The following is a 12,310-nucleotide window of genomic DNA, read 5'->3' as shown; positions in this document are numbered from 1 at the left end:
GCACTTGGTCCTTTAGAAAGGATGACAATTATCTTTAGGTCTCTCTGATTTTAAGATCAATAGAAATCAGCAAAATCCAAAAAGAGAAGAAAAAAAAAAGCACATAAGAACATTCAAGCACATCCATCTGCCCCTGACTTGTCCTCGCAGTGAGTGACTGCTTCTGACTTTGCTGTTTGAATAACCTCTGGGTGTTCGATCCACCCACACAGCTCAAGTTTGAGCTCCAGAACAAATATTTGTCCCAATTTTGAGCAAAGTTAGAGAGTTTTTTTTCTTCTTTTTTCTTCTTTCTTAAAGCGAACGGGTCTCCTCTGCTGTTCCTTTGAACTTGGTTCAGTAGGAAGAAGTGATATCCTCCCCAGGCCATCTGCTCTGGGGAGCTTTGGCAAAACTGTCCAGCAAAATGAAACAACTCACGTGCTTTTTCATCTGCTTCTTTCTTTCTGAAGTATCAGGCTTCGAAATCCCCATCAATGGACTTTCTGAAGTAAGTACTTCCAGATCACTCCTTGCTGTTGGCCTGCTCATCAGCTCAGTAAATAGCCTATTGCAATTGCTATTCAATGGCCTTATTCTGTGTGTAATGGAAACTTAAGATAAAATTCATCTGAGTGCAAGTGTTTACTGTTATAATTACTGGAATGTGTATTTACCTTTTACAGCATTAACAGCTTTTGCATGAGAATGAAGTCAAGCTCAGTGGGCAGGCATCAGAGTGTAGCATTTATGGAGCACAGCTGCTCACTCCTCATCTAAAAAAATGGGGGTAAGAATAGACCTAACCCAAAGGTTTGCTTTGAGAATTAAATGGCACAGTGTAAACTCTAGCAGAGTGCCTGGACTAGTAAGTGCTTCATCATTATTAGCTGTTATGATGACGAAGAAATATTATCACTCTTTTACTAAGAGTGTAAGAAAAGTCATTATCAAAGCACACTGTTTTCCATACCTAAGTGAACAGTGATACTTGTAATAAGGACACTTTAAGTATTCCTATTAAAGGGGAAGACAGAAAGAAGGGTGGAAAAGTACAAGAATAACTCCCACGGAGTGTAGGTCTCCACTTTTGTCCCTTAGCCATCTCCAATGTAAGGAAAGTCTTGGACTGAAAGTCTGTTTCTGAAAGTCATACAAGAGCTATTTTTATGCCAGAAAAGCAAAGCGTGTTATGGGAACATCCCAGCAAACGCGAAGGCTTATGATACTTGCAGAGTGGATTACCTACAAAAATGCCAGAGAATATGACGGCATATTTACAGAGGGAAAATATCACTCTGTCTGCTTTGAAACTATCATATTTTCCAACACTTAAAAGTCACCAGAGTGTGTTGGAAATCTCAAATGGAAGCCAAGACATCTAAATGCGTTTGTGCTTTTTCAGTCATTTCTAACTGGCATTCCTTTTAGAAAATACCTATATTTTTAACTTGGGGGAGATGTATGGTTCATGTCTGTCCAGTCAGACACTGCAAATGCCTCCAGGGTCTACCCAGTTACTTCCCCAGACACCCACCTAATCACTGGGTTGTTTTGATCCCTGTCTTACTACCCGCGGGCAAACTCAGAAATGAATTCCCGTGTCCAACAAATGCGAAGGTGTTGTTACCTTCCATTTGTACACCTCTGAGACGTAACCAGCAAATAGAAATATACTAAAGAAATCATTTTATACAAAATTGTGATTGCCCAGAGGTAGAGGAAAGAATATAAAATAATGAATACCAACAGCTATCTCTTTGGCTCTAGATCTTTTGGAAACCATCATTCTCAGCAAAGTAACACAAGAAGAGAAAACCAAACACCACATGTTCTCACTTATAAGTGGGAGCTGAACAATGAGAACACATGGACACAGGGAGGGGAACAACACACACCGGGGCCTGTCGGGGGGCTGGGGGTTGGGGGAGGGATAGCATTAGGAGAAATACCTAAGCTAAATGATGAGTTGATGGGTGCAGCAAACCAACATGACACATGTATACCTATGTATCAAACCTGCACGTTGTACACATGTACCTCAGAGCTTAAAGTATAATTAAAAAAAAAAAAGTTAAAATCCTAATTTTTTTTAAGTTTGTAGACTATGAAGATCTTGTGGAACTGGCCCCAGGCAAATTTCAATTGCTGGCAGAGAACCAGAGATATCAGGTATAGTAAGCTTTACTTCCAAAAGGGGGGAAAAAAATGAAAGAGATTATGGCGGAAGAAGCAAGATAAGTGTTAAGATGCCTTCTGCTAGATTTTCTTAAGAGTGTTTTTTTTTTTAGCACAGAAGAGTCCAGTGCTCTTACACCTTGGTGGAAGAGATCACCCAGGTGAAATCAAAAGGGAAATTCACACGGCTGTTTAGCAGCCTTCACGCCATAATGCTCAAGTTAGCCCTTTAAAGAATACGTGACTCGGCACAGTGGCTCCCGCTTATAATTACAGCACTTTCGGAGGCCAAGGAGGGAGGATCACTTGAGACTCGGAGTTCCAGACCAGCCCCGTTAACACAGTGAGACCTGATCTCCGCCACCCAGCTGATATAGATATATATTAGCTGACATGCACCTGTAGTCCCAGCTATTTGAGAAGCTGAGATGGAGGATCGCTTGAGCCCAGGAGTTCAAGGCTGCAGTGAGCTATGATTGCAGCAGCCTGGGCAACAGAAGGAGACCCTGTCCCCACTCAATTAAAAAAAAATATCACATGGCTATGTGTTTTCTTCAACACTTAAGATTCTGAAATTATTTCCTGCCTTATGGGGAAGGATTTTCTGTTAGGAAGACTTTTCTTCTTTTAGTGATGCCAGACACTTCCCCTTGCAGCCTTACAATCTCCTTCCTCTGGTCACTCTGAGAGCACCTAAAAAGGAGAACTGGCCACACTGGGAGTTGCAGTCCTGGAGGCCACCAGCGGCAGTATAGACAAAACCCTCTAATTAAGGGGATGAGTAGTCTGGAACACCAGGAAGGGCTTGGCTCCTTCCCCATGGAGCCCACATGCTGAGAAAGGAGGTATTTACGGAAGCAGCAAACTCTAAGCTGATCAATGTCTTATTTTGTATGGGTATGAATTTTCTACTTTCTGAAAATCCAGGGTTTTTTTGTAGACCAATAATATTAAAATCTAATAAGCAAGACTTCATGTCACGATTTATTTAGCCACAAGAGGGAAAAATTTGTCATTGAGCATTGCATTCAAGAAGTCTACAAGAAGAGGTCAACCATTGACTTTACCATGTCACATAGCACAGAACCTCAGTTCACCCTGAATCAGGTGAGCTGAGCTTCTATCCAACACCTGACTTCTTGGATCTATTATTAACAGCTCACCAAACATTACATATTCACCCACGACCCTTAAGCCATTCACTTTCAAAGGCAAGGGAATCGCCTTTGTTCCTTTCCGCAGGACAGTCAAGTGTATGGATAATCTCCTAGCATGGTGGTTACAAGCATAGAATCTTCTAGGTGCCAGTCACTGTGTTTGGCTCTGGGGTTGCACCGTGGAGGAAATACATGAAAATCCCTGCTTTTATGTTTAGTTTAAAGGAAGAGACAGACTTGAGTCAAATAATCCCTCAAATAGAATGAATCATTATGAAACAAGGTGAGTGCGCTACAGGAAGGGATATGCTACTGCGAAAACACTTAGTAAAGGAAACCGGCCTAGTCTTGAGGCATTAGAGATGTTCACTGGAGGAATTCTGCTGGAGCTGAGATCTGAAGGGGAGACTCAAAGTCTCCATTTGACAGAGTAAAAAACAGCAAATAACATCAAGGGGATATACACCACCCAGGATGCATTTGGTTGTATATTTTTATTTTAAAATTACTTGTTCTAGCATTATATCCAAGAACGACATGCACGCCACCAAAATTGGTAAAGAAAGGCGTTGAGAAACTCACCAATGGGAAAATAGTTTCCAAGAATGTTCAATATTTATGTCTCAACTTCAGTGAATGAATAACAGCTCAGTACTGAAGAAAACTAAAATTTCTTTTTTGACTGAGAAAACGGTTTTGGCCCTCAAGGTAATAAGTGACATACAGTTGAAGAATGATTGTCTAACTTCCTTTCACAGAGAAGCCTTCCGGGAGAATCGGGAGAAATAATGGTAAGTTGACTTTGATGCTGTTACAGATTGAATGATTTTCCTGCTAATAATTCCCAGGAAATCAATCTGGGTGTCTCTTCGGTCTTCGTCACCGAGTATTTACCTGACTTTCGAAATACTGCCTTGCTCAACTGTTTGGAAGTGTTTCTAAAATTCAGCATTAAAGAGTGCAGTCTTTTCAGACAGGAGAGAAGTCACCAAGGGCTGAAGGGGCCCTTCTTTTGATTTTCTTGAGTTTTGCCATATAACATAGGTTCCATCCCACTGTATAAATTTATGGATTTATTCCAACTTAACCGTTTTAAGTATTTATTTTTACGTTTTTATTTTTATTTTTTTGAGACAGAGTTTTACTCTTCTTGCCCAGGCTGGAGTGCAATGGCGTGATCTCAGCTCACTGCAACCTCTGCCCACTAGGTTCAAGAGATTCTCCTGCCTCAGCCTCCTGAGTAGCTGGGATTACAGGCATGCACCACCATGCCCAGCTAATTTTTGTGTTTTTAGTAGAGATGGGGTTTCACCATGTTGGCCAGGCTGGTCTCGAACTCCTGACCTCGGGTGATCTGCCTGCCTCAGCCTCCCAAAATGCTGGGATTACAGGTGTGAGCCATCACTTCCGACACCATTTTGATTTAAAGTATGACACCTGACAGCTTTGGATAATAAAAGAGTGCCCGTGGGAAGGAACTCTTAAATACAAAATGGCCCAGGTCCCTGAGATGTTCAGAGTAGACCATCCTGTGGCAAGAAAACAACCTGAGGAAGTGGTTTATGTTGTGCTTCCTGCCCTGAATTGGCAGAAACTGCCAGAAGTACACACTTCAGAGGGAGGAAGGACACGTAGTTTCGCCTGGATTTTATTTTAGCTTGAGGTGAGCTGCATGGTTAGTCAAAAGGTTTAATGTTGGACTACAAAGTTTGGGGAATGAGACCTGGTATTGAGACAAGTCAATTCTTTTGGAGAAAAAGGCGAAATCTAATGGGTCCCATAGTTGTCATAGACCTGAAGGAGCTTGCAGCTCTCAGTCACCTCCTGAAAGACATGGGTTTCTAGGACCTTGCCTTTGAGAACACTTACATATGAGATCCTTTATACTGGAGCTGCTTTAAATCAGTAGCGACTGGGTAAGGAGGTCCAGAGTGTTGGACCAATACTTATATCAGAATGCCTGGTCCAAGATCAATGCCCCTTGCTTACACCCATCACTGTTTTCCTAACTTGTTTTGACTTGAGGGAGGAGAAAAGGACTGCAGATGAAATTGTAATAGAGGAGACTAAAGAAGGTAGAGAGCGGTAAGAGGGGTTGGTAGAGGCCACATGTGTGTATCCACCCCACAGCACCCCTGTCTGACCCTAACAGAAGATACAACCAGGGTATTGTTGAGGAATATTCAACCTCGCAATCCAGTATCCTTTCCCCAGCTGATGGTCCTGCATTTGGAGTTATTTCCTGGACTTCCTCAATCCAATCTGGCTTCCCACAACCATTTTCTACATGTATTCTAATTTTTGAAAAATCATTATTTATAGACTCACAGGGCTGAAAATGCCTTTTAGCTCAAAGTATCTTGAAACGAAGGCAGACTTCTGCTCGTTGGGTGTTCCAAGAATTTAGGAGAATGCTTAACAACACCCGAGTTCTGCCCTTATCAAGGCCTCGGAATTGTTCTGCTAGTAAAACAAGGAAAATATAGTGCTGTTAACATCAAATGCTCTACATTTGATGAAGTTCTGTGTGATTTTTCAATTAGTACCATTATGCTTTCTTGCCAATTTCAGGAAGAGGCTGATCAAGTAACTCTTTATAGCTATAAAGTCCAGTCTACTATTACTTCTCGGATGGCTACTACCATGATCCAGAGCAAAGTGGTGAACAATTCCCCACAGCCTCAGAATGTCGTGTTTGATGTTCAGATCCCCAAAGGAGCCTTCATTTCCAACTTCTCCATGTGAGTAACTTCTGTGTAGAGCCAGAAATTGTAGATGCTCTATTCACAGAATCAAAACCCCTCATAGTTAGAGTGGACCTTCATGGCCAACTCTCCCAGTGGCGCTTACCTCCAGAACTGTGGACCGGCTGGATGGCAAGGGTCTTTGTGAGGTTGGTCCCAATAATTTGCTCCTGTTCAAAGCATTAGAATTTGTGAATTATTTGCTTTTTGTTTCTAATAAGCTAAAGCAAAATTAAGTCTATCTCTATGGTAACAACCTCATACTTACTTGCATTTTAATATACTTTCTTGGGAGGAGAAGAATATACTGGGTTGCTCTGGCTTATAGCAAACCACGTAAGAGCATGTGCACAGCAGGTCAATGCCATCTGCCATATGTTTCTCTGTAGGAAAAAAAACAAAAAAAAAGTTGAGAACCACAGATTAAATCCAATTACTTATCCAGTGCTTGACCTCCTCTGTAACACCACTTACAAGCGTGTGATGATTTCCTTAATGATAAACTCACTTTTCCCAAGGCAATCAACTCAACGGTTGACAGCTCTGTTAAGAGTCCTTTCTTATACTTCATTTAAATATTTTCCACTTTCTACCCAATGTCTCTAGTGATAATCACATGAATTTTTTAAAAGCTCTCTACAAAATACATATTGAAGTGTTCATAGATGAAATGATGTGCCATCTGAGCTTGGCTTTTTTTTTTTTGAGATGGAGTCTCACTCTGTGGCCCAGGCTGGAGTGCAGTGGCACCATCTCGGCTCACTGCAAGTTCTGCCTCCCGGGTTCACACCATTCTCCTGCCTCAGCCTCCCAAGTAGCTGGGACTACAGGCACCCACCACCATGCCCAGCTAGTTTTTTGTATTTTTAGTAGAGACGGGGTTTCACCGTGTTAGCCAGGATGGTCTCAATCTCTTGACCTCGTGATCCACCCACCTCAGCCTCCCAAAGTGCTGGGATTACAGGCGTGAGCCACTGCGCCCGGCCTTGAGCTTGGCTTCTTAACAATTGAGGTGGAAAGCATGAGAGTTTAGACAAATTAAGATTGGCTGAGTATTCATAATGGTGTAGCTCAGTGATGGTTTCATGGACATCTCATATTATTCCCTCTATTTTCCGTGTGTTTGAAATTTTTCATAATGAAAAAATGTTAAACTACTCCAATACTTTCCAAACAGTTAATGCCAGTTATCTTATCCACTTGGAGCCTTCATGTATCAAAGTTAAATATTCTCTGTTCCTCTAAGTGGAATGATTTCTATGTCCAAATATCAAGGTGGCCACCCCAGAGTATGTTCCAAGTGGTCAATGTCCCTCTTAAGTTGCCAAGAACACAGCAAAGTACCGTGCATAAAGTCTGGCTATTTTTTTTATGAAGACATTAGGCTGAGTTACTTCTCATCCACTTTTGTCTTTCATACACCAGGGTAATCAGTGATCACTGTGGATAAACAGTAAAGGGTTCAACTACCATGCACTTTGGCAGTCATGTGAACTCCATTTTCCAAACAAAACCAAGTAGGCAGAAAAAGGCATTGTGTCACTTTGATTGGTATCCTTTGAATTGGCTTTAAAATGTATCGCTTTTTTTGTCTGCCTTTTCTAAAAAGCAAAGGGAGAAGGGAAAGCTTTTCTGTAGTGGTATTATATGAACCTGTGTCTAGAAATGACATTGAAAACTATTTTAGTAAATTCCTATTTTTAAACCACATAATCAGAACTTACTCTAAAGATCTGTTATTTCTGTTTTTTGTTTGTTTGTTTTGTTTTGTTTTTACTTTAAGTTCCGGGATACAAGTGCAGAATGTGTAGGTTTGTTACATAGGTATACATGTGCTATGGTGGTTTGCTGCACCTATCATCCTGTTATCTAGGTTTTAAGCCCCGCATGTGTTAGCTATTTGTCCTAATGCTCTCCCTCCCCTTGCCCTCTACCTCCCGACAGGCCCTGGTGTGTGATGTTCCCCTCCCTGTGTCCATGTGTTCTCATTGTTCAACTCCCACTTATGAGTGAGAACATACAGTGTTTGAATTTCTGTTCCTGTGTTAGTTTGCTGAGGACGATAGCTTCCAGCTTGATCCATGTCCCTGCAAAGGACATGACCTCATTCCTTTTTTTATGCCTGCATACTATTCCATCTTTCATTCTGTTCTTTCTTTACCATTTCATTACATAGAAGATTTGAAGTACAAAGGACAGAATTGTGAAACATGCATTTCCTTTTATCTCCCTCTGCTCTAGGCTGAATTTATAAGATCAGAGAAGATACCTGCTTAATTATCACAACTTAAAATGAGCTGTGTAGACCTATGTACTAGCCAAAATATCCCTTCTACTTTTTTGTCAAGATCCTGAATATTCTATGGGAGATGATTTCCTTTGTCCTAAAGACTCCTTGGCCTTTGAGACTTAGTTATGATTTGATAGAAGCATGATGGTCTTGACCAGCAGCGTGACCTTGAGCAAGAGTCACCTGTCTCCTGGGGTCTGATGTCTCTCATCTAAAGGGGCAAACCCAGAAGTGTGCTTCAACACACGTGCTGTTGGCATTTGGGGCAGGAAAATTCTTCAGTGGAGCTGTCCTTCACATTGCAGGATGACTAACATTCTCGGTGTCCTCCCACAAATGCCAGCAGCACTTCCGAGTCATCTCAACAACCCAAACTTCACACATTTCTAAATTGCTCCTTTGGAAAAGACACTGCCCATTTGAGTACTGGAAGTTCCCATTTACTTCCAAAATTCTGGATTCTACCTCTCTGACCAACCATTACTTGGTAAGGATTAGTTGCTAGCCAGCTAAAAGTATGGTGGAAAGAGACAAGGTGCAAATAGAAGACAGAGGTCCCCAAGGGAGACGGTTTCCAGATAAGCACCACTTTGGCAGTGGACCCACCAGCACCTTCCCCCATTTTTCTCTATTCTTTTCCACCCTTGCAGAGGAGCATAATAGTCCGTCTTCATCAGCTCAGGCTGCTATGACTAAGTACCATAAAATGGGTAGCTTATAAACAACAGAAATGTATTTCTCATAGTTCTGAAGGCTGGCGAGTCTGAGATCAAGGTGCCCAAAGATTTCATGTCTCATGAGGGCCCATTTCCTGGTTCAGTCAGGATGGAAAGAGATGAGAGAATTCCTTGAAGTCTCTTTTGTGAGAGCACTAAAGGCTATTCATGAGACCTAATTACCTCTCCAAGGCCCCACCTCCTAATGTCATCGTCCTAAGAAGTAAGGTTCAACATACACATTTGTGGGGAACATAAACATTCAGTCCATTGCATACCCCACAGCTATGCCAAATTCTTAACTCACAGATTGACCTGCTGAACCAAAGGTAACGAGATAATTCGGAATTTATCAGTCACCTCTCCTATGACATTTGTCATTCGAAGGGGATACCCAAAGAGAACCATTCTTCATCTAAAGGATGAAATTCAAAAATGAGGAAAAATCTAAAAACAAACAACAGTACATGAGGGAAAAGTTTTAGGGTGGGAGCCTACCAAACCCCTCTCAAGCCACACTATCCAATCAATAAAGGAAGTCCTGTCTATAAACTATTCAAAGGCCTCCCTTCTTATTTCTTATAGACACAAAATGATCATTGCCCTCATTCATTAAATCAGCCTTGGGTTCTTTGCTTGCTCTTGTTTGTTTTGCTAAGATTACTATTCTGGGTTGGGCGCGGTGGCTCACACCTGTAATCCAAGAACTTTGGGAGGCCAAGGCAGAAGGATCACGAGGTCAGAAGTTCGAGACCAGCCTTGCCAACATGGTGAAACCCCGCCTCTATTAAAAATACAAAAAATTAGCCTGGCATGGTGGCAGGAGCCTGTAATCCCAGCTCCTCAGGAGGCTGAAGCAGGAGAATCGCTTGAACCCGGGAGGCAGAGGTTGCAGTGAGCCGAGATTGCACCATTGCACTCCAGCCTGGGTGACAGAGCAAGACTCCATCTCAAGAAAAAAAAAAAAAAAAAAGATTATTTTTCTGACCAACCAGTTGCCTTCTGTTGTTTTCTAGGACTGTGGATGGCACGACATTTAGGAGTTCTATTAAGGAGAAAACTGTGGGCCGAGCTCTCTACGCACAGGCCAGAGCAAAAGGCAAGACGGCTGGCTTGGTGAGGTAAGGCGTGAGTGAGGAAGGCTTGCCCTTGCCTCTCGATGGTGGTTTCCTCTCCTGTCTCCTTCCCACAGCAGCAAACCAGCCTCCGGAAAGGCACAGCACCTGAGCCAATGGCAAACTCTCGGAGCCAGATGGGAGAATTAGGCACTGCAGCTTCTATTTGCCTAAAGGTCCTTCTTCAACCAATGGGTTCTGGGTGATCGCATGCTGGTTGTGCTTACATCACTTGTCTAGCAAGTAGATGGATGTTCTGTAAATAAACAGTGATTTTTCTAAAGAGCGAAGAGAGAAACTACAGAAATGTTGGTGATCTTGTTACAAAACTTACCATATATGCAGAAGGGAAAGTTTGAAATTTGCCTTAATGATTTATTTTGCCTATTTGCAGGGATAAGACAATTATTTATTTATTTATTTATTTATTTATTTATTGAGATGAGGTCTTACTTTTTTGCCCAGGCTGGAATGCAGTGGTGTGATCACGGCTCACTACAACCTCAAACTCCTGGCCCCAAGCGGGAATGCCTCATCCTTCCAAGTAGCTGGGACTTGGGGTGCACCACCATGCCTGACTAATTTTTTTAGTTTTTGTAGAGATAAGGCCTTGCTTTGTTCTCTAGGCTGGCCTCAAGCACTGCTCCCTCATCGGCCTCCCGAAGTGCTAGGATTACAGGCTTGAGCCACCATGCTGGGCTGCGATACTTAGGTTTTGTTTATTTTTTCCCCTTATAATCTAAGTAAGACCTAGGAATGCCAACTCACCCTCAAAAAGCAGCTTCTCTTCAAAGGGAAAAAAATCTTCAAAGGAATTTTCACCTTCTCACTGCTTGCAGTGCACACTCACTATCAGGCCAAATCCTGCCACGTTTCTTTCCTCATCTCCTCCTCTCCTACATCCCCAAACTCACCTGTAGTTGAACTTCTTTTCCTTTCATTCATGCATTTATTCATCCAACAGAAATGCATCAAACGCAAGCTCTGTACCCGGTTCTGTCAGAGGCAGCAGCACCACAAAAGCAGACACCATCAGTCCCGTACAGGAGACAGACAAGGAACCTGTGACAACAATATCTGTAGTGGGCAAGTGCTAATACAGAAATACAGAGAGGGTACACAAAAAACACTGTGGGAGTTCCGAGTGCCGAGCGTGTAATCCCGTCTGAGGGTCCAGGAAATCCCCCCAGAAGACTGTGTGTAAGCGGAGCCCAGGAAGATTACAGTTGGCCTTCATATCCATGGGTTTCACATTCTCAGATTCAACCAACTGTGGATGGAGACTTGTGGATACAGAGGGTTGACCACACCACACTATTTTATAACAGTGGCTTGGGCATCGCTGGATTTTGGTATCCTTGGGGAATCCTGGAACCAAACTCCAGAGGATACAGAGCACCAACTGTAGTAAACTTCAGCCAGGTAGAGAAAGGAGAGAAGAAGCTCCAAGCAGAGGAAATGCCTCTAGCCTTCCTGCAGGTAAATCAGTTTTTGTTGTTGTTGTTGTTGTTGTTGTTGTTGTTGTTTTGAGACAGAGTCTCACTCTGTAGCCCAGGCTGGAGTGCAGTGGCTTGATCTCGGCTCACTGCAAGCTCCGCCTCCCGGGTTCATGCCAGTCTCCTGCCTCAGTCTCCCAAGTAGCTGTGACTACAGGCACCAGCCACCACGCCCGGCTAATTTTTTTGTATTTTTAGTAGAGACGAGGTTTCACCGTGTTAGCCAGGATGGTTTTGATCTACTGACCTCGTGATCCACCCACCTCGGCCCCCCAAAGTGCTGGGATTACAGGCGTGAGCCACCGCGCCTGGCCAGTAAATCAGTTCTTTTACCGTTAAGAATCATTTTGCTGGCCGGGCACAGTGGCTCACACCTGTAATCCCAGCACTTTGGCAGGTTGAGGCAGGCAGATCATGAGGTCATGAGATCGAGACCATCCTGGCCAACATGGTGAAACCCCGTCTCTACTAAAAATACATAAATTAGCTGGGTGTGGTGGCGTGTGCCTATAATCCCAGCTACATGGGAGGCTGAGGCAGGATAATTACTTGAACCAGGGAGTCAGAGGTTGCAGTGAGTCGAGATCACACCACTGCATTCCAGCCTGGAGACAGAGCAACTCTGTCGAGAGAGA

The 12,310-nt window shown here is 42.9% G+C and overlaps 1 protein-coding gene across 1 annotated transcript in view; it reads left to right on the top strand.

Moving 5' to 3' along the window:
- The first annotated feature begins 280 nt into the window (after positions 1-280).
- LOC105494388 (inter-alpha-trypsin inhibitor heavy chain 2) overlaps positions 281-12,310 on the top strand; it is a 46,223-nt gene continuing 34,193 nt past the window's right edge. The window contains exons 1-5 of the mRNA XM_071070494.1: positions 281-490; positions 2,077-2,151; positions 4,073-4,105; positions 5,886-6,055; positions 10,081-10,185. Coding sequence (XP_070926595.1) covers positions 407-490; positions 2,077-2,151; positions 4,073-4,105; positions 5,886-6,055; positions 10,081-10,185 — 467 coding nt within the window. The 5' untranslated portion in view covers positions 281-406. The remainder of the gene's footprint in view (positions 491-2,076; positions 2,152-4,072; positions 4,106-5,885; positions 6,056-10,080; positions 10,186-12,310) is intronic.

This window comes from Macaca nemestrina, chromosome 9, assembly GCF_043159975.1.
Source record: "Macaca nemestrina isolate mMacNem1 chromosome 9, mMacNem.hap1, whole genome shotgun sequence".
NCBI lineage: Eukaryota > Metazoa > Chordata > Mammalia > Primates > Cercopithecidae > Macaca > Macaca nemestrina.
Note: the sequence above shows the minus strand (reverse complement) of the source record. Positions and strands in the feature narration are given on the sequence as shown.